This window comes from Triturus cristatus, chromosome 10 (genome assembly GCF_964204655.1).
Source record: "Triturus cristatus chromosome 10, aTriCri1.1, whole genome shotgun sequence".
NCBI classification, from domain to species: Eukaryota; Metazoa; Chordata; class Amphibia; order Caudata; family Salamandridae; genus Triturus; species Triturus cristatus.
In genome coordinates, this window is record NC_140593.1 from 103,598,003 (window position 1) to 103,617,226 (window position 19,224).

Here is a 19,224-nt window from a genome sequence, read left to right on the forward strand (position 1 = left end):
GAAAAAAACCGGTAATTCCACAGATTGATTAAGATGGAAGGGGGAAATGACTTTGGGCAGAAATTTTGGGTTTGTACGAAGTATCACCTTGCTGTGATGTATCTGCAAAAAGGGTTCTTGTATAGTGAACGCTTGTATTTCACTAACCCTTCTAAGGGAAGTGATAGCAATGAGGAAAGCTGTTTTCCAGATTAGAACTGTAGCTCACATTTATGCATTGGTTCGAAAGGCGGACCCATTAGCCGTGTAAGAACTACGTTTAGATTCCATACAGGGGAAGGTGGTGCCCTGGGTGGAATTACTCGTTTAAGGCCTTCCATAAAGGCTTTAATAGCAGGCACACTGAACAGTGATAAATGCTGTCCGTTTTGTAGGTAAGCAGCAATTGCTGCTAGGTGTAGACGTATGGATGAATATGCCAGGTTACACCTTTGAAGATGGAGCAGATAGCATATGATATGCTGTATGGATGCATCTAAAGGGTTGATTGTATTGTTACGGCAGTAAACAACAAATCTCTTCCACTTTGCGGCATAGCATGCTCGAGTGGTAGGACGTCTGGCTTCCTTGATAATGTTCATGCAATCAGGGGGAAGGTTAAGGTATCCAAATTCTAAGATTTCAGGAGCCAGATCGCAAGGTTGAGCTGAGCTGGGTCCGGGTGCCTGATTTCTCCATGGTTCTGTGTTAGGAGGCATGGGGACAGGTGCAGTTTTTGATGTGGTACTACCGCTAGCTGTAGTAGTGTGGTGTACCACGGCTGCCTGGCCCATGTTGGAGCTACCAGAATGAGTGTGAGGGAGTGCTGCTGTAGCTTCCTTACCACAAACGGAATTAGTGGGAGAGGTGGAAAGGCGTATGCAAATTTGCCTGACCAGTTCATCCATATCGCATTGCCTTTGGACAATGGGTGTGGGAATCTGGCGACAAAGCTTGGGCATTTTTTGTTTTCGTGGGTGGCGAAGAGGTCTATCTGAGGATGCCCCCACTTGTGGAAGAATGGGCGAAGAACTTGTGGATGCAGTTCCCATTCGTGTATTTGTTGCGTTTGTCTGCTGAGCAGATCTGCCATGGTGTTTTGTATGCCTGGGACGTGCTGTGCCAGGAGAAAGATTTTCTGTGGAATTGCCCATCTCCATATGCTCTGTGCTAAGCGGGAGAGCTGGGGAGAGTGTGTCCCCCCCTGTTTTTGAATATAATACATCGCAGTCATATTGTCTGTGCGAATGAGGACTGCTTTGGCTGAAATTGGTTTCTGAAAGAATTTCAGGGCTAGAAAGATCGCCAATAACTCCAGATGGTTGATGTGGAGTACTTTTTGCTGTGGCGTCCATAGACCTTGCACTGTGAGGTGTAGAAGGTGCGCTCCCCAGCCGGAGAGCGATGCGTCCGTCGTTAGAATCACCTGAGGAACCGGGTCCAGGAACGGCCGCCCTTTGGAAAGGTTTGTGGTGTTCCACCACTGCAGAGAGTGATGGGTGCGGCCGTCCACCAACACCAGATCCGTCAGCTGTCCCTGGGCCAGGTTCCACTGCCGTGCTAGGCACTCTTGGAGTGGACGCATGTGGAGTCTTGCATGGGGCACTATAAAGATGCAAGATGCCATCATCCCTATTAGCTTCATAAACACTCGTGCTGGGAGAGAGTGTTGAAGAGTGAATGTTTGGCGCAAGGCTTGTATGCTTGCGATTCTGGCTGAATTGGGATAGGCTATAGCCTTGGAGGTGTCTATAGTGGCCCCGAGATATTGCTTTGTGTGAGATGGTATGAGGTGGGACTTTTGATGGTTCACCGTGAAGCCTAGCCGGTGGAGCAGTTGGATGGTGCTGTTTGTATGTCGCACACATTGGCTGTAGGACGCGGCTTTTATGAGCCAGTCGTCCAAGTAAGGGAAGACGTGAATGTTTTGCCTTCTGAGGTGAGCTGCTACTACTGCTAGGCATTTGGTAAACACCCGTGGTGCGGTTGTGACCCCGAAGGGGAGAACCTTGAATTGGTAATGCTTACCGTCCACCACAAACCTGAGGTACTTCCTGTGAGAAGGGTGTATTGGGATATGAAAGTATGCGTCTTTCAAGTCCAGTGTAGTGAGAAAGTCTCCCTGACACAGGAGAGGGAGAACTTGTTGGAGGGTGACCATATGGAAATGGTCCGAATGTATGTATGCATTTAGAGGCCGGAGGTCTAGAATGGGCCGTAGGGTCTCGTCTCTCTTTGGGATTAGAAAATACAGAGAGTAGACACCTAGATTTTGCTGATTGACGGGGACCTGCTCTATAGCTTGTTTTTGGAGGAGGGAGATCACCTCCTGTTTGAGCAGTATGGTGTGTTCTTGTGACATTGTACGGTGCCTGGGTGGAATATTGGGTGGGGTAGATGTTAGTTCGAGACAGTAGCCTGACTGAACAATTTGTGTCACCCATCTGTCTGATGTTATGGTCTCCCAGGTCTGAAGAAAATATTGTAGCCTGCCGCCGACTGGAGTGGAATGGTCTGGGGGAAGTGGGGGAAAGTCATTGGGCGGGTGGTGTGGCAGAACGGGTGTTGTTGGTTTTGCCCCTGCCTTTATTATTGTTTCCCCTATAACCACCTCTCTGATAGCCCTTTGAGAAGGTATTCTGAGGAGGGGACTTGTAGGAAGTAGAGGCGTTATCGGCAGAGTAACCTCTGCCTGTGCCCCGAAAGGAGGAACGATGAAATGAACGTCTAGGGGTATGGGATTGTAATGCCCCCATAGTCTTTGCCGTATCCGTGTCCTTTTTCATTTTCTCCAATGCTTCGTCCACCTTTGGACCAAATAGGTGTTGTTGGTCAAAGGGGTGATTTAATATAGATGCCTGGACTTCTGGCTTAAACCCTGAGATTCTGAGGCAAGCATGACGACAAAGCAAAACACTGGTGTTTATCGCTCTCGAAGCTGTGTCTGCTGCGTCGAGGGCACATTTAATTGAGGTATTGGTGATGAGCTTTCCCTCCTGTATTAGCTCCTGAGCCCTGTGTTTAGGTTTGTCTGGGAGGTGTTGCATGATAGCCTCCAGTTCATCGTAATGTGCTCTATCATAACGTGCAAGCAGAGCTTGTGTGTTGGCAATGCGCCACATATTTGCGGCCTGCGAGGCAGTGTGTTAACCAGACGCATCTAAGAGCTTTGACTCCTTATCTGGTGGGGGAGCCTCCCCTGAGGATTGAGAGTTAGACCGCTTCCTAGCTGTGGATACCACCAAAGAGTCCAAGGGAGCAGGTCCTTTAATATATGCAGGATCTGTGGGGGCTGCTTTATATTTTTTCTCTATCCTGGGGTTTAGTACCCTAGCTCTGACTGGGTCCTTGAACACCTCTGCAGCATGTTTGGTTACCCCTTTTAGCATGGGCAATATTGCTGAGGCCTTATCTTGTATATCAAAAGTGTCCAGCAGGAAATCGTCCTCAACTGGCTAGCTATGTAGTTCTACCCCATGGTAGTGTGCCGCCCGCTGTATTAAGTGGTGGAACCCCAGGAAGTCCTCTGGAGGAGATGGCCTGGATGGATAAATGTCATCCTGAGGCATATCTGGCACATCGGGGTTGTGGTAATCCCCCATGGGTCTGGTGTCCCTGGAGGTGTGGGGTCTATTGGGGCGTCTGCCGGGTCATAATCTGGATAGCCATAATCAGGGTCTGGAGATGGGGTCGGAGAGCGGTGAGGCAAAGGTGGTGGAGCTATGGGAGGTGGAGGAGGTGGAGACAGTGGAGGAGGTGGTGGAGAGGGTACTCTGAAGGGGGATGTGGCAGAGTCCGTTTTGGCGGTGGAGGAGGATCTGGCTTGTGTAAATGTCTTTTTTTGGAAGACAGAGTTAAATGACCAGTCTTTGGATCCTTTGTTCAAGTTTTTTGATAAGGATCAGGCGTAAATAGTTCCTGTGGCACCGAATCGTCTGTCGGTGCCGATGTTTTCGGAGCAGAGGGCTTCGATGGTTTCTCCATGCCATGCTTTTTCGGAGTCTCCGATTTCTTCGGTGCCGAGGCGGTCTTCAGCGCCGGAGCGTCGGTGCCGAGGGACTTATGCTTATTCGGCACCGAGAGTGCAGGTTTCGAGCCCGATGACTTCGGAGCCGAACTGGGCGTGGTTTTCTTCGGTGCCGAACGGTGTTTTTCGGCACCAGGAGTAGGCTGGCTCGAGCCCGAGCCGCCGGGAGACTTATGATGCTTCGACACCGGGCCCGAAGGTGGGGTGATAGAAGCTTTATGTTTGGTTTTCCCTAGGCCCGGAGGCGAAGGTGTAACCTGAGTCTCTTTCGGTGTGGTTAGGGGAGTTGGAGGGGGTAAAGTACTCACGACCCTCTGCGCCGGTGTTATCTCCTCCAGGTCAGAGTCGTCTGCCTCGGAAGCGCTGACGAGTTCTTCCTCCTGCTCTGTGTGCTGCTGCCCCGAAGCTCCGGTGTCGTCTCCGAAGATGTCGGGTGGAGCCGAAGTCGATGAGTGCGCCATAGTGCGTCGAGCTCTTCGATCCCGGATGGTCTTTTTCGATCGAAAAGACTTGCAGGCGGGGCAGTCTCGAGCCTCGTGTTCTGGAGAGAGGCAGAGGTTACACACCTGATGGAGGTCGGTGTGGGGAAATTTAGACCCACATATTGGGCACTTTTTGAAGGGAGTCCTTTCCATCGGCCGAGACCGGAGTCGAGGGAGGCCCGTAGGCCGGTGCCGATGTCTGGAAGCAAAAAGCGCCGCCGAGAGAGATGAAGAAGATGATTTCTCTTAAGAATCTCGATGGACGAGGATTTTCCGTCGAAGGTCGAACTGGAAAGGTTCGAAGCCGGAGCACGAAGTATCACATCCGAGCCCGATGGCGGAAAAAAACAATCTGAGGATGGAGCCGAAGCCCATGCGCAGTACGGACCGAAGGAGGAGTCACCGAACTTGTGACTTCCAAAGACTGTCCAAGAAGAAAATCAAACTGCAAACATCCGGGCCCAACACCAGATGGCGATCTATGCAAAAGTGTACAATCTGCAGCTCATATGCCTCGAACTAGTATTTCGGCTAAGGGAAACTGATAAGAGAAGCAGATGAGGAACAAGCATTGGTAAAAAGTAGGAAAATATACTACAGCCAACAGAAATGGAGGAAATGAGAGTGGCAAGCACAGAAACCAATGAAAATCCAGGAGGCAGGATGTAAGACCCTTTTATGTTTTTATTAGAAATATTAGATTTCTCAAGCACAGTGCACGCATAGGGCAGGTGAAACCTAAAAAGGACCTGTTCAGCCCAAGTGGGCCTCCTGTGAGTCTCGGTGCCTTCTGGTAAGTATAGTCCTGCAACACAATTTCTCCCTCCAGTGGGTTCGCTGCTTTTGAATTGCCAATAAAGACAGTTCAATGCCCTCCAGTGGGCTCACTCGTGCCCCACTCAGCCAGCTCACTGCAGTATCGTCTTTCCTAACTTGTAGTAGTGAGTCAGTTTCACTCCCTTTATGACAAGAAACATCCAATGAATTGGTAAATCCAGAGTGTTATTTATTTATACAAAAAAGAAGAAGACTTGTATTTCAATTGATCCAGTTGATTGAAACAAAATACATTCATCGGTATAAGATGAACAGACCAAATATAGAACAAAGATGAACAGCCAACACGTGTTTCGCCCTTTTGGCACGGTTTCTGGCCAGGGCTTTCTCAAGGCTAAGTATTTAGGACACAAAAAATTGCGTATGCTTCGTTTGACATGGTCCAAAGTCACTGTATAATACAGGTGGTCCAGCCTCCTCCGCTCGCTCCTCTGCTCTCCCACTCTCTTTCTGTGCCCCAGGGGGGCGGTGGTATCATCTTTCACCTGTTTCCGCTTGCGACTACAATCCCAGTCACAGCAGACCTGCTTAGGGGAGGGACTTATTTAAATTAGGTAATTAGTCCCTAGCAACATCTTTGCTTTTCGTCATGTTGACCAGTGATCAAGGGCTCGGAAGCCCAAAAGGCGTTTGACCGGATGTTTCTGGTGGCGATGAGCTGTGCTTGCTGCAGTTTTAATTAAAAGGTCAAACCTGCTGTTGTGTGCGCCTTCGTTTGAGGATAAACCTGGATAGATATATATATATATATATATATATATATATATATCCTACTGGCGGTCGCCAGTAGGTAGTTATAGTTAGGACCACGTTTCCATAGGAAATCCGCAACATTCTATTTTGAATAACTTTGGCGCCGGTCGACGAATCCTCGCGAATTTTTCAAAATAGGTGGGGCGCTACGCTCCGCTCCTACCCTGAAAGTCTCGGGGGGATTCGTCAAGCGGGGGCTGAGATAAAAGGGGGGTCCCAAAACGCGTTTCCCATGCATTTTTCCATAGGACCTTTAGACACAGCTACAGCCCGAACGGCTGAACAGAATTACTTGAAATTTGGCAGAGAGGTAGTCCTCAGGTCAAGGAAGTGCCTTTTGTAGGTTTGGTGTAAATCTGTTCAGTAGATTCTGAGAAAATAGCCTTTAAATCAATATATATATCTGTGGCAGCTTACGGTGCGCTTACGGTGCGCTTACGGTGCGCTTACCGTACGCGTACGGTGGCGTGCGCGAGCGCGATATTGGCTCTTAGATCCTAGTAAACATTCGAATCGATCGAAACCAGGAAGCGGCGGCCGCCATTTTCTCTCTCGCTCTCTGAGTTGGGCAGCAAAAACGAAGCCAAAAAATGTCTAAAGAGGCAGTTTGAGATCCTAACAACCCAGCATTGATTATAGGGGTCCCCAAACAACCCCCAAGCCCAAAAAAAAAATTTTTTTGCATGGCTTATTCGAGGTTAGAAATTAACAAAGAATAAATTTCACAAAGATGCGCATAATATGTCCCCCATGTGCGCACGGTGCGCGAAGCGCATCGTGCGTACATGGCCCATCCCGCATAACGTGGGCACGCGGTGCGCGCAGCGCACCGCGTGACCACCGTGCGTGCACGGCACTAACTGCGTAAAGTGGGCGCGCGGTGCGCGAAGCGCACCGCGGGCTCACTGTGTGCGCAAGGTGCGCGAAGCGCACCGTGCGCGCACGGAACGAACTGCGTTAACTGGGCGCGCACGCCACGAATGGCGTAAAGTAACTTAGCATTTAAAAAAACGTACAAATTCACTGAAAAAACCATAGGTTTCACACACGTTATAGTTAGGAATTAGCATTTAAAAAACCTTGCAAATTCACTGAAAAAACCATAGGTTTCACACATGTTATAGTTAGCTGTACATTTCACTCGTAAAAAACCAATGAAATTCCCCCGTTATAGTTAGTGCAGGCAACTATAACTCATGCGACCGCAATCTTCTGCTGATGACATATGTGTCTTTATGAAAAAAAAATATTTGTAATATATGTATAGCTAAAATTTAATGGAAGAAGACATGGGCAAATAAGTGTCTAAATACAGTATTAGCATCAGCAGAGGATTGCGGTCGCGTGAGTTATAGTTGCCTGCACTAACTATAACGGGGGAATTTCATTGGTTTTTTACGAGTGAAATGTACAGCTAACTATAACATGTGTGAAACCTATGGTTTTTTCAGTGAATATATATATATATATATTATCTACTGGCGGTCGCCAGTAGATAGTTACAGTTAGGACCGTGTTTCCATAGGCAATCCGCAACATTCTATTTGGAATAACTTTGGCGCCGGTTGACGAATCCTCGCGAATTTTTCAAAACTAATGGGGCGCTACGCTCCGCTCCTACCCTGAAAGTCTCGGGGGGATTCGTCAAGCGGGGGCTGAGAAAAAAGGCAGGTCCCAAAACGCGTTTTCCCCATGCATTTTCCCATAGGACCTTTAGTCCGAGCTACAGCCCGAACGGCTGAACAGAATTACTTGAAATTGGGCAGAGGTAGTCCTCAGGTCAGGGATGTGCCTTTTGCAGGTCTGGTGTAAATCTGTTCAGTAGGTCCTGAGAAAATAGCATTTAAATCAATATATATATCTGTAAGCGCGCTCCGTGCGCTTACGGTAAGCTTACCGTACGCGTACGGTGCCGTGCGCGAGCTCAATTCTGATTGGTGGTTACATGACTGTAAACATTCGAATCGGTCGAAATCAGAAAGTATCGGCCGCCATTTTCTGTCTCTCGCACTGAAAAACAAAGGTTGATAACATGAAAAGGGGGCAACGAAGAGAGTTGCAGACCCCCTAGCGCTCGTCAGGGGGTCCACGAAGGACATAAAAAGTATGAAAAATAAATTTAATAATTTTAAAAAAAAAAATCGCGGAGTACGCGTACGGTAAGCTTACCGTACGCTAAAAAAAAAAATTACAAAAAAAAAAAAGAACAATCACATTTAATATAGAAATCTAAGGACCCCCAAGGGAGAAAAAAACAATTGATATTTTGTAAAAAATGTCGAGGCGTGCACGGTACGAAATGCGCAACGTGGGTGCTCGGTGCGCGAAGCGCACCGAGTGCCCACAGCGCGCGCACGGTGCGTGAAGCGCACCGTGCGCGCAAAAATTAATAAATACATAACTTAGCATTTAAAAAAACGTACAAATTCACTGAAAAAACCATAGGGTTCACACACGTTATAGTTAGCTGTACATTTCACTCGTAAAAAACCAATGAAATTCCACGTTATAGTTAGATCAGGTAACTATAACTTGCGCGACCGCAATGCACAATGTGTCATTTCAGATGTCATCATTGATGTCATGAGTGATGTCACTGACCATGTCATAAGTGATGTAATATGTGACGTCATCAGCAGTGCATTGCGGGGGCGCAAGTTATAGTTACCTGATCTAACTATAACGTGGAACTTCATTGTTTTTTTACGAGTGAAATGTACAGCTAACTATAACTTGTGTGAAACCTATGGTTTTTTTAAGTGAATATATATATATATATATATATATATATATATATATATACACACACACACACACACACACACACACACACACACACACACACACACACACACACACACACACACACAGAAAGGAACTGAGTAAGCTCTTCTGCTGAATGAAATGCCTCTTAAAATCAGTGACAAGAGGGAATTATGTAAGTCACCATTACATTAATCAAGTGCCTGTGACTTACTGAAGAGTGCAATTACTTCCCACCAACTTAGATGACTGCACTAGGACTTTACTAATTATTAAACCAACAGAAACTGAACATCCAGCATGCATTTTGTCTCTTAACCAATTGCCTACATTTGATTAATGTCATCTGCATCAATGGCCTAATTCACCAGGTAAAACACTAAGTGCATTCAGGCTATTCTATAGGCCCAAATGAAAGATAAGGCAACATCAAGGCACCATCATTTATCATCTGCACTAATACAAAAAAAAAAATATATATATATATATATAGTTTAACCAGACACAATGACACCATTTATTAATTTTCATTATCTGTAGTGCTGCAATAGATTGAAAAGATAAAATCGTACAAAGCAAATATTTTTCCTACGCTCACAGGTAATTCAGCACTGCCACTAGATTTGATTAACAGCACTTTCACCAAAAAGAGTTATAAAGCTCATGCATCAATTAGAACAGTCTTGGTTGTTACATGATTTGATTGCACCAACATAAAAAGTAAAATACAAAAACCTCACCTGGATTCCTTTAAGGGAGGATGCCCCCATGTAGAGAAAAACCCCATACAACACCGGCATTGGTATAAACTGAAAAAAACAATATTTGTATGCATATTAGACAAAGATAAATGTATAAGATGATAACAATTCAAAACGTTTATTGGTAAGGCCTAACATCAGATTTCTCATTTCCATAACTCCGAGAACTTTATTATAGAGAGATCGTGGCCAGTGTGTAGAGCAGCTCCACAATGTTTGAGCAATAAATCAATAACAAACCAGCAAAGAGAGACCCAAACGAGAATAGCATCTAATAGACATGCTTGCTTTAGAACCTACTATAAAATAATCCCTACTGCCTTATTTGACCCCCGTATTAAAACAGATTCAGAAAGTAAGAGGATGCAATTAAGGAGAGATTTAAAATAAGGCTATCTGTGTGTGGCCAGATTTGCAAGATTGTCGCTTAAGACCAGATGACAAAAGGCTGCCACAGCAAGCTGGGAGTAGACAACACAAAAAGAAAAAAGATGTCATTAAGCTACAGAAAGACATACTTTCTGAAGGGTTCATTAGCCACAGCTCCATATTCAGATAACACTCTGACTGATGGGATATTCCTTGCATTTACTGTACCACTGTCTGTATTGTGATTCTGCAGAGGTATCCACAATTGACTTTACTGCCAAAAATCTGTTTCGAATTTTTAAATTTTTCAAAATTTCTACTCTTGTCTGTTAGGGCCTTGATTAGGTCCCCCCCAGTCCTTAAATTTGAAATGTTAAACATATCCTAGACAGTTAGGCCTGTAAAAAGTATAGTCTGGTGGATTTTTTCTAACTAACTAAAAAGGTCCCAACTGTTCTAAAACAGCATATGCGAGGCAGAGGGCAGTACCCAGATGCTCAACCTGGCTCTCTACAAGAAACTTAAGTTGGGACAACTTAACGGCGTCTGTACACCATGGAACCTTGCCATGGGTCCTAAACCTGCAAAGGTTCACCGGCAGAACCTGCTTGCTGAGCATTATAGGACCATGGCAAGGGAAACCAATGCAGTTGGTACAGAGGAGGGAAAGGTCAGCGAGGATGAGGACAGTCTCCAATTCACCTACTGACAATACATCTACTGGGAGCTCCTCTAACAGTTCCCCAGATGAAATAGATGAGGAAGATGCAAATCTTAAAAAATAAGGGACAAGACTAGCCCCGATGACTAAACTCTTAGCTACGGTCACAGCATCACCAAGGAGTTGTGAAACAATCATTACATGACAGCTTCACTGGCAAAGGGTGCTTCTTAAATAAGATACATTCAGCTTTCTCGGCTAAGAGTATTTTACGCAACCTTCTCTTTTTTAGGTCGAGGACCGTCCGGTCTGCCGAAGGCAGAACCGGAAGTCGGAGATTTAATGTTACTGAGAGTGGCTCCTTAGCCCGCCTCTCTTTTTGCCTCTCCTCCATTGGCTGGCTTCCTAAACGGAGGCCAGCCATTGGAGGAGAGAGCCGTCCCTCCAAATAGGCTCCGTCTTTTTCAGATTCGGGGGCGTGTTCCTTGCTGTTCTTTCCACTTTTTAGCCACGCCCTTTTAGAACAGCAGAAACACGCCCCGAATCCGATAAAGTTTGGAAGCTTCCATCCGCCATTTTTTAGGTATCGTCTGGCCGTGAGGATCTTCTTGCTGTTGTGCCAGAGTAAGGTAAGCCATCTTCTTCGAAACATGCCTGCCACCACAATCTGCAATAAAAACAGCCAAAAGAAGCTCATTTATAATATTGGTAAACCTTAATTAAGTGGGAGTTATTTGTTTATGTTGGCGCCTTTCACTGCGTCACTCTTGACCCGATCACAAGAGTGATCATACCTTTTTAGCAAATGCTATTTATTTGAAGACAAATAACATGAATGTGGACATACATGGCAGGGGGTGGGCAGCGGTATCGGGGGTTCGCAAAGCTCTCGTTGCCATTTAACTGTCAGTGTATTTGAACAAACGGCTCGTGCTGCCTGACGTGAGCAGTGAATGGCTTTGCTGTTTTCCATTATCTTTATGAAATGTTCCCAAGTCTGGGGGTGCTGCAGCCCCAGCCGCGCCCCTACTTCCAGCGACTCTGTCCGTGGGGGAGGGGGGCTTCGCGCCGATTTACTGCTCTCTTTCTCTCTGTTGGAGGGGTTTTGGGTCCGTTTCCTGCATAGTGGCCGTATACCAGTCTGTATCTATCTGGTCATGGAAGTATCATGCCTGGTGCCTATCATATCTCTTGGTGCTCATGGGGCACTTTGCGGGTGGGATATGGAGGTTCTTTTCTTCTGTTTGTCCTCCTCGGCTCTTCTGGTCAGAGAGCGGGGCGCCTCTCTTGTCCGAGCTGGTCCGTTTCACCCGCTCTCCGTTGCCTCCTAGTGTCGTGTTAAAGAAGTCTTGCGCCTCTCTCGGGCCCACACTTTTACGGGGAAGGTGTGTGGGGGTGTGTGTGATGAACGTGTTCTGCCTCGTGCCTTTCTCATGGCCTCTCTTCATCGTAAGGGCCCCTATATGGGTAGGTTATTTATGGCTGTTAAGATCTCGAAATGGCCTGATTTCCCGACACGCTTCTCCCTCTGTCCTCATCTCATTTTGCCCCGCATACACCTCTCACTCTCTCTTTTTTTCTTTACTTCTCCGTCTCCCTCCCCTCTACTTTTTCCTAACATTTCTTCTTAACGCATTTCCCTCACTACCTTCCGTCCTTCCCCTCACACTACCCATACTCAACCCCTTTCCTGCACCTCGCAATACAACATTTCTTTCCTCTCTCTCCTCCCCCACACACCTCGATGCTCGTTCCCTTTGCTGTCACTGACGTCCCCTCACACACTTTCCACGCTACCTTCTCTGCTTTACCAATACATCAGTAATCGGAAATCATTGGTGCAGACTGTAAACTGGCCCCGGGGCCCAGGAGTGACGGGGGCCCCTTGCTCCATAGTAATGGCTCCTTTTTAATACCCAACCATAGTACTGGGGATCCATTTTCTTTGCTTGCAGTAAGGCACTGGCACCCTTCTACGCCATTGCACTTCATTCTCTTTGCTTTTGTCTTTACAAACTCCATTTTCTTCCTCCTTTCCACCCTTTTACTTGCTTTTCTTTCTTATTATTCCCACACCCTATCCCGACTTTCCTTTCCCCACACATTAGTACACAATCTTATAGGTAATGCAGGTAACTATCTACCTCAATCTCTATCTCACTACCTCACTCTCTCTCACTACCTCACTCTCTCTGCTAATGCAATAGGTATCACATATGCAAAAAAAAGCTAATGCCAATAGAAATGACAATGCCATTTATTTAGGGATACAAAACTGATAAAAAAAATAATGAGCAATAGCTCTACCTATAATATTGCCGAGACCATTGCATTGTAAATGCTTGTTAAAATTGGTAACCCAATCTAATTGATTGGGAGGGAGGAAGTGTCAGCACAGCCCAAGGCACATTGCAAAGTCATTGGTGCTTTTAGTGGATGCTAAGTTCCACTGAACAGCTCATTACACCCAGACTGACACCCTCGCTAAGGTATCACCAGTGGCTCATTTGAACTAACTAGCTTACAGAAGAGCTGTTGATTACTTCCCCATCGGTCTCAGGAGACCAGAGGACAGGTATTTAAGGACTCACTATGGTCATGACTTTACTTATGAAGCCAGACGCCATTTTCTTACTACTTCTTAGTAGAAGGCCAACTCACAACACCCCCCCCCCCCCCTACACACATGCTCAGCCATGCAGATTGTTGTAGTCTGTCAGTTCAGTTATCAGTAATCTTAACAAGGATGTCAAAGAATTGCCATGAGTATTGTAATATGGGAGGTTATAAGCAGTTCATGGCGAGGGCACAGATTAGCTAGTTAATCTGGAATGTTGACATGTAGGCTTTCATGCCTTTTTTCGACCCAGAAGAAACTGGGTGGTTCAGCCTACAGACATGGAAGTTATTCTCACCCCAGCTTCAGAAATGCTTAACAGTCTTGGATTTTTTTGCCTAAAGTACGATATTAAATAAAGTGTGTCGAGTTAGTGTCAGGTCAAACTTCCACTGTTTATAACTAAACCAACATGGACATAGTTGACACGCATGCCCAGCAGGTCTTAGGCGGGCCTTTTTTCTCCATGTAGGCCATGTTTGGGTCAGAGCAAATAATAAGATGAACAGAGCACTGAAACATTTCAGACACTCTCCCCAGTTACTATTACATCTGGGTTAAATCCATTGTTCTTCTGCTCACTTCACCACCCTAGGTCAGACCAAGCCATATGCATATCAGTCTTGACCCTGTTCCTCATGGGAACAGTCCAGCCCTAACTGCCAGGCCAGGTCCTTCCTGGACCGAAAACTACTATCCTAGGATCGGTTTCAGGGTAACACCCCTCATAAGCCAGGCTAGCTTGAAACCAGTGGCAAAGTCTAGGCATATCCTGCCAATTTAGGGCAAACAAAGCAAACACAATAAGATGATTAACGGAGCACTGAAACTTTTCAGACACTTTCCCCCAGTCTCTATTAGACCTGGGTTAAATTCATCATGGTTTTGCTCACTTCACCACCCCAGGTAAGACACAGACATATGCAAATCAGTCTTGACGCTGTTCCCATAAGGAACAGGGTCAAGACTGACTTGCATATGGCTGGGTCCAAACTGGGGTGGCATAGTCCACAAAAGTATGATGGATTAAACCCAGATCTGTGACTGGGGGTGAGTGTTTCAAAAGTTTCAGCACTCCGTCCATCATCTTGTTGTGTTTGCCATGTTTGGGTCAGGCCAGCCATCTCTGCAATGTCCCGGTTGCAAAGAAGGTAACAGCGGAAAAGTTTGTGCCCGACCATAGCTTACAATAGTATCTCCTACTTACGATAATAGGGTCGACGAAGTTAAATGCATAGACAGGCAGGTTATTCAGCCAAAGGCATTGATCTGCGCTTCTGATTAGCCAATGAAAACCAAAAGGGGCGGGACCTCTGTGCCGAGAATTCCATGGCAGGGTGTTGTGGCTGAATCCGGGTTGGGTGTTTCACAATTGGCTAAGGGCTTTAGCATTCCTATAAGTCCCTATTAAATGGTACCCCTGGTAACTAGGGCATGAGTACTAAAGAGGGTCTCTAAGTGCTGCAGCATATCTTATGCCGCCTTACGGGACACACAACACAAAGACTACCATTGCAGACTGCATGACATGGTTCAAACCAGGTTTGAAAACATGACCCGGCACACTCCTGTGTGCCATGCAAAGACAGTGCATGGGCTATATGTAAGTCACCCCTACAGCAGGCCCTGGGATCCTAAGGCATGGTGCATTAGATCACGTGAGGACATATCTGCATGAGCAGGTATGCCCCTGTAATGTCTAGCTGAGTTGCTGGATGTTACAAGTGAGCAGGGAGGCCATCTTAAGGTATGTACTGGGCACTGGTCAAAACCCAGCTACATAATGGCTTCACTGAAATCTATGGTGTTGGTATCAAACCCCTAGTATTAATAAACCTACACGGATTCCAGTGTTTGATTTAGTAAAACCTACACCCAGAGGGTACCTTAGAGGAACCCCCTGATACCTACTTGTCCTCTAGCCTGCTGACAGAGGTTCTGCCCAGCTTGCCACCACAGAGTAGTTTTTGACCCCCTAGGAGGCGAGTGCCCTGGTCCCAGAGGTCAGAAACAATGCCTGCTCTGATAGGAGGCGTTTGCACCTCCACCAGCAAGATGGCTAAGCATGTCAAGTTCAGGAGCTTCAAAGAGCACACTGCCTTTGATGTGCGAGCTTTGCTTCCCTCCAGACTTGGTAGATGCCACCCCCTGCCATGAGGTCCACTTGGCACACGGACAGGCAGGGAAATTCGCTACGAAAGGAGACTTGCTGGCCCTCCAGGCTAGTCATACCCCAGGGTGAGCTAGCTGAAGTGAACCTGAAAGGATGTTACTTACCCAGTACGCATCTGTTCTTGGCATGTAGAGCTGTAGATTCACATGCTTTGCATACTCCTGCCATCTAGTGTTGGGTCAGGATGTTTGCAAGTTGATTTTCGTCGAAGAAGTCTTTCGAGCCACAAGGTAAGGTGACTCCTCTTTTCAGTTATAGTGCACATGGGCATTGCCTTGGTTTTTCACCATCTTGGTTGTGGTGAAATTAGGAACTCTTGGACAGGATGATGCCCACTTCCCACAAGAGGTGGTCATCTACAGGGTGTAGTGACCCCCAGAAAGCATGAACCGTGACAGTCTCCTAATCACAGTGACCCGATGCCTGGAAGCAAATCTGCATCTGAGCCCCACAGCCTGAGGAGAAGTTGACCAACGGTGCCCATGGGGTCCAGAGACCCTCCAGAGCGGAGCACCCCTTTGGGTTTGGCCGGACTAATATCCCAGTTCACACCTGCAGCCTGTTTTCATAGGTCACCTTCAACCCGTGAGTGCCTTCCGCAGCATGACCCTGCCGGAGAAATACCACCACCCCCACCCCTGCCCCATGGGTTCAACCAGACTGGAGCCCCAGTCCCTGCTTGCAGCCTCTTTGGAACCCGGCCATTTGATTTCAGCAGGGCACCAGATGCTGAATTGCACCTCTGCACCCAGACGCTCCTGAGTTGACCTGCTGGTGCTGCCTTCGACCTGGATGCTGTTGGACCAAGTCTATTGTCTCGTAGACTTGTCCTAGTGATATTACCTTCTTCTATTTGTGAGCATACAAAGTCTGTCCCTCTCTTGAATATGCTGTTTGCTCTATCTTCTTACTACCGACCATTTTTAAAGTGCTCCGATACCCTCACAGGTCATGATTGCTCTATATAAACCTTACAAAAAAATAAAATAAACACTCCAAGACTGATATTTTGGGCTAAAATGAAGCATGAAATACAGCACATCCAAAAATGTTTATGATTGCTGTATAAGACTCCATCTCCCTGTGCAGCTTAAACTAATCCAGTAACATGTGCGGTGGTCCCAAGCTGGCATAGGAATCATGGCATAGGAATCATAAAAGTAGAAGTGCTCATGCACAAATCAGCTCCTTTACCTCAAAACGTGACTCCAAATTGGAGGTCGCATTGTCTACAGGCAGATACAAAAGTAGCACAATTACTAGAGGATACTATCAAAATCTTTCACAAATTTAGCAGAATCCCCCGTGGGATCAATTAATCAGCGTTGAATATTAACCTAGTTTTGCGATGCTGAAATGTAGAACAAGGGTAACCCAAATGGATTGCTCCACACATGGGGCCATAACTTTATTAACAGTGGTTAGTGTTCTGTATCTGCGGGTGCGGAAAGGGAAAAGACCAGAATCTGATGTCTGTGTGCAGAGATGGTGCTTAAACGCGACTCCACGCTCATATCCGTGGCAGATAAGTACAAATGGCTGAAGACTCGTCTCCACTGAGGAGTTATTGGCGATACTGCCAACAGGGACGTGATCTCCTGGACGTGCTGTGGTCATACCTAGACACGTGTCTAAAATTCTGACAACTATCCAAATCATTAGTTGAAAATCTAAATCAATATTCACTAACTGGCAATACATTGACACTTCTCCATAACCCTCTGTCAGTGTGAATAGATAAATAGGATACCGGGTGTTTATTAGTAGGTAAAATCTGCACACTATCTGACAACTACACACAAGAGTTATTCTCAGAACAGGATTGCATGGCTATATATGAAAAAAATATTATACATGGTTCAGGATCAGATAGAGGTATTTCAATGAATTTGGTTTCAATTCCTAAATTAAACCGATTGATAGCCACACACTTATTTGCACTCTACCAACCCTAGACAAATACACGCCCTGTTTAATACACCAGATGCCTTTAAAAGGTCCACTCTTGGCTGGAAACATTCTCAAGAATGCATTAGGTTCAGAGTCATCATCATGATACACCCAAGACTACCCGGGCATTAAACTAGGACCTCCTATGGGATTCTGTTTCAGCAACCAACTGTTGTTGCAAACAATTATTTATATGCAAGTCTATATTTAGGCCGAGCTCCTCAACTTCCTGTCCTCTCCTGTCCGCTCCTCACATACACAAGACAAAGTAGATTATTGCAGTGGAGTGGGTGGGATAGGATCATCAGGTTAAGACACAAACTCCTTACGTGGAACAATCCTACTTGCACCCAACCCTGGTTTACTGGACTGCTTTGGCAGAATTATCTGCATCACCTCCCAAATCTAGGTCTACACTTGTTGGAAAGGATTCTACTTGGCCATCGATGTTGTGTATAAATAAGATCAAACAAGAATTTATTTTAAAAGAAAATTAAAAAAAAACACAACCACCCCACACTGACAATCAAATGAGATGGGTATCAATTAACTGCATAAGAGTAGAATGAAAGACTACTAAGGAACAAAAATGAAAACATCTAGACCCATCTACATTTATAGCCATTACCCGACTCCCCTGTTCCTAGGCTAGAATAAAGTATCCAATAACAGATAAGGGGTAAACCAGATCATGTCCCTCCACAGCTTCTTTAAAACTGCCCTGGCTAAATGAAGTGTTGCAGCTGACATGTTACAGAGTAATTGAACACATAATGAAATGAAGGTCATTTGCAGAACACAGGGAATAATCTTGCTCCAAGATAGAAGAAACACCAGTTTACGACTGGGTTATTCTCTATATGAATATCTAAAGTGAATCAATACACACCTTTAGATTAAAACAGGAAATGAATCCTAATTATGTGCAATACTAATACTTTTAAATGTAGGCCACAATAAAGTTTACCAATCATCATATTAATGGCATCAAAATAAACTACTCCAGTGAGATATTATTGTGTTGACAAGATGTGGTTAGTAGACTTACCTTCAAAACAGAAGTCATAAAGACAGACAGTCCCATCAAGGTAAAGATGAGGAGCCCGGTCACTCGCTGTTCCCGTATCCCTAAAAACTTGGGCTGCTCCCCAGGGGCTGAGCACTCAGATTCCACTTTCAAGCTGTTCACATGACTGATGGAAAGAACGGTGGCAGCCACAAACCAAGGCAATCCCATTATGGAGCAAATTCCTAGCATGACTGCGACCACGAGCAAGTCCAGATGGTAGCCACACCCTTTCTGGAAAGATAAAACAGATTATGTTACCATTTAGCCCTATATATATATATATTTTTTTTTAAAAAGAGGTGATTTGGTATATATATATATATATATATATATATATATATATATATATATATATATATATATATATATATATATATATATATATATATATATATATATATATATATATATCTCTCTCAAGTTATTCAAGAGTAGTATTTGGAGGGAAAGCCATTATTTCTCAGCTGAGTTACTTATCAGCTACAAGTGTATTTCTGTAAATACTGTTGCACTCAAATGATACCCCCACCATCCAACTCTTCACCACTCACCTGTGGTGGTTTTACGTCACAGCAATCCCAACATATTTAATCAGTGAAAAGGTGATTGCTCAAGATGCTGGACTTAAATCCAACAAATGGACCTATTCATGGTAGGTCACCATTCTGTCAACCTTTAAGCTTAACTATGTGATATTAAAGAGGTCCAGACCCATGCACAATCCTGTTCGCCTCACCTTCCCAAAGTAGTAGTCCAGCCCAACCTGCTAAGCCACATCCCCAA

General features: G+C 45.5%; 1 protein-coding gene across 7 annotated transcripts in view; it reads right to left on the reverse strand.

Moving 5' to 3' along the window:
• Positions 1–19,224, reverse strand: part of SLC4A7 (solute carrier family 4 member 7) — a 470,313-nt gene that overhangs the window by 110,919 nt on the left and 340,170 nt on the right. For all 7 annotated transcript variants that reach the window (XM_085630550.1, XM_085630551.1, XM_085630545.1 and 4 more), the window contains 2 exons: positions 18,421–18,672; positions 9,582–9,650 (listed from right to left, as the gene is read on the reverse strand). In XM_085630550.1, coding sequence (XP_085486676.1) covers positions 9,582–9,650; positions 18,421–18,672 — 321 coding nt within the window. The remainder of the gene's footprint in view (positions 1–9,581; positions 9,651–18,420; positions 18,673–19,224) is intronic.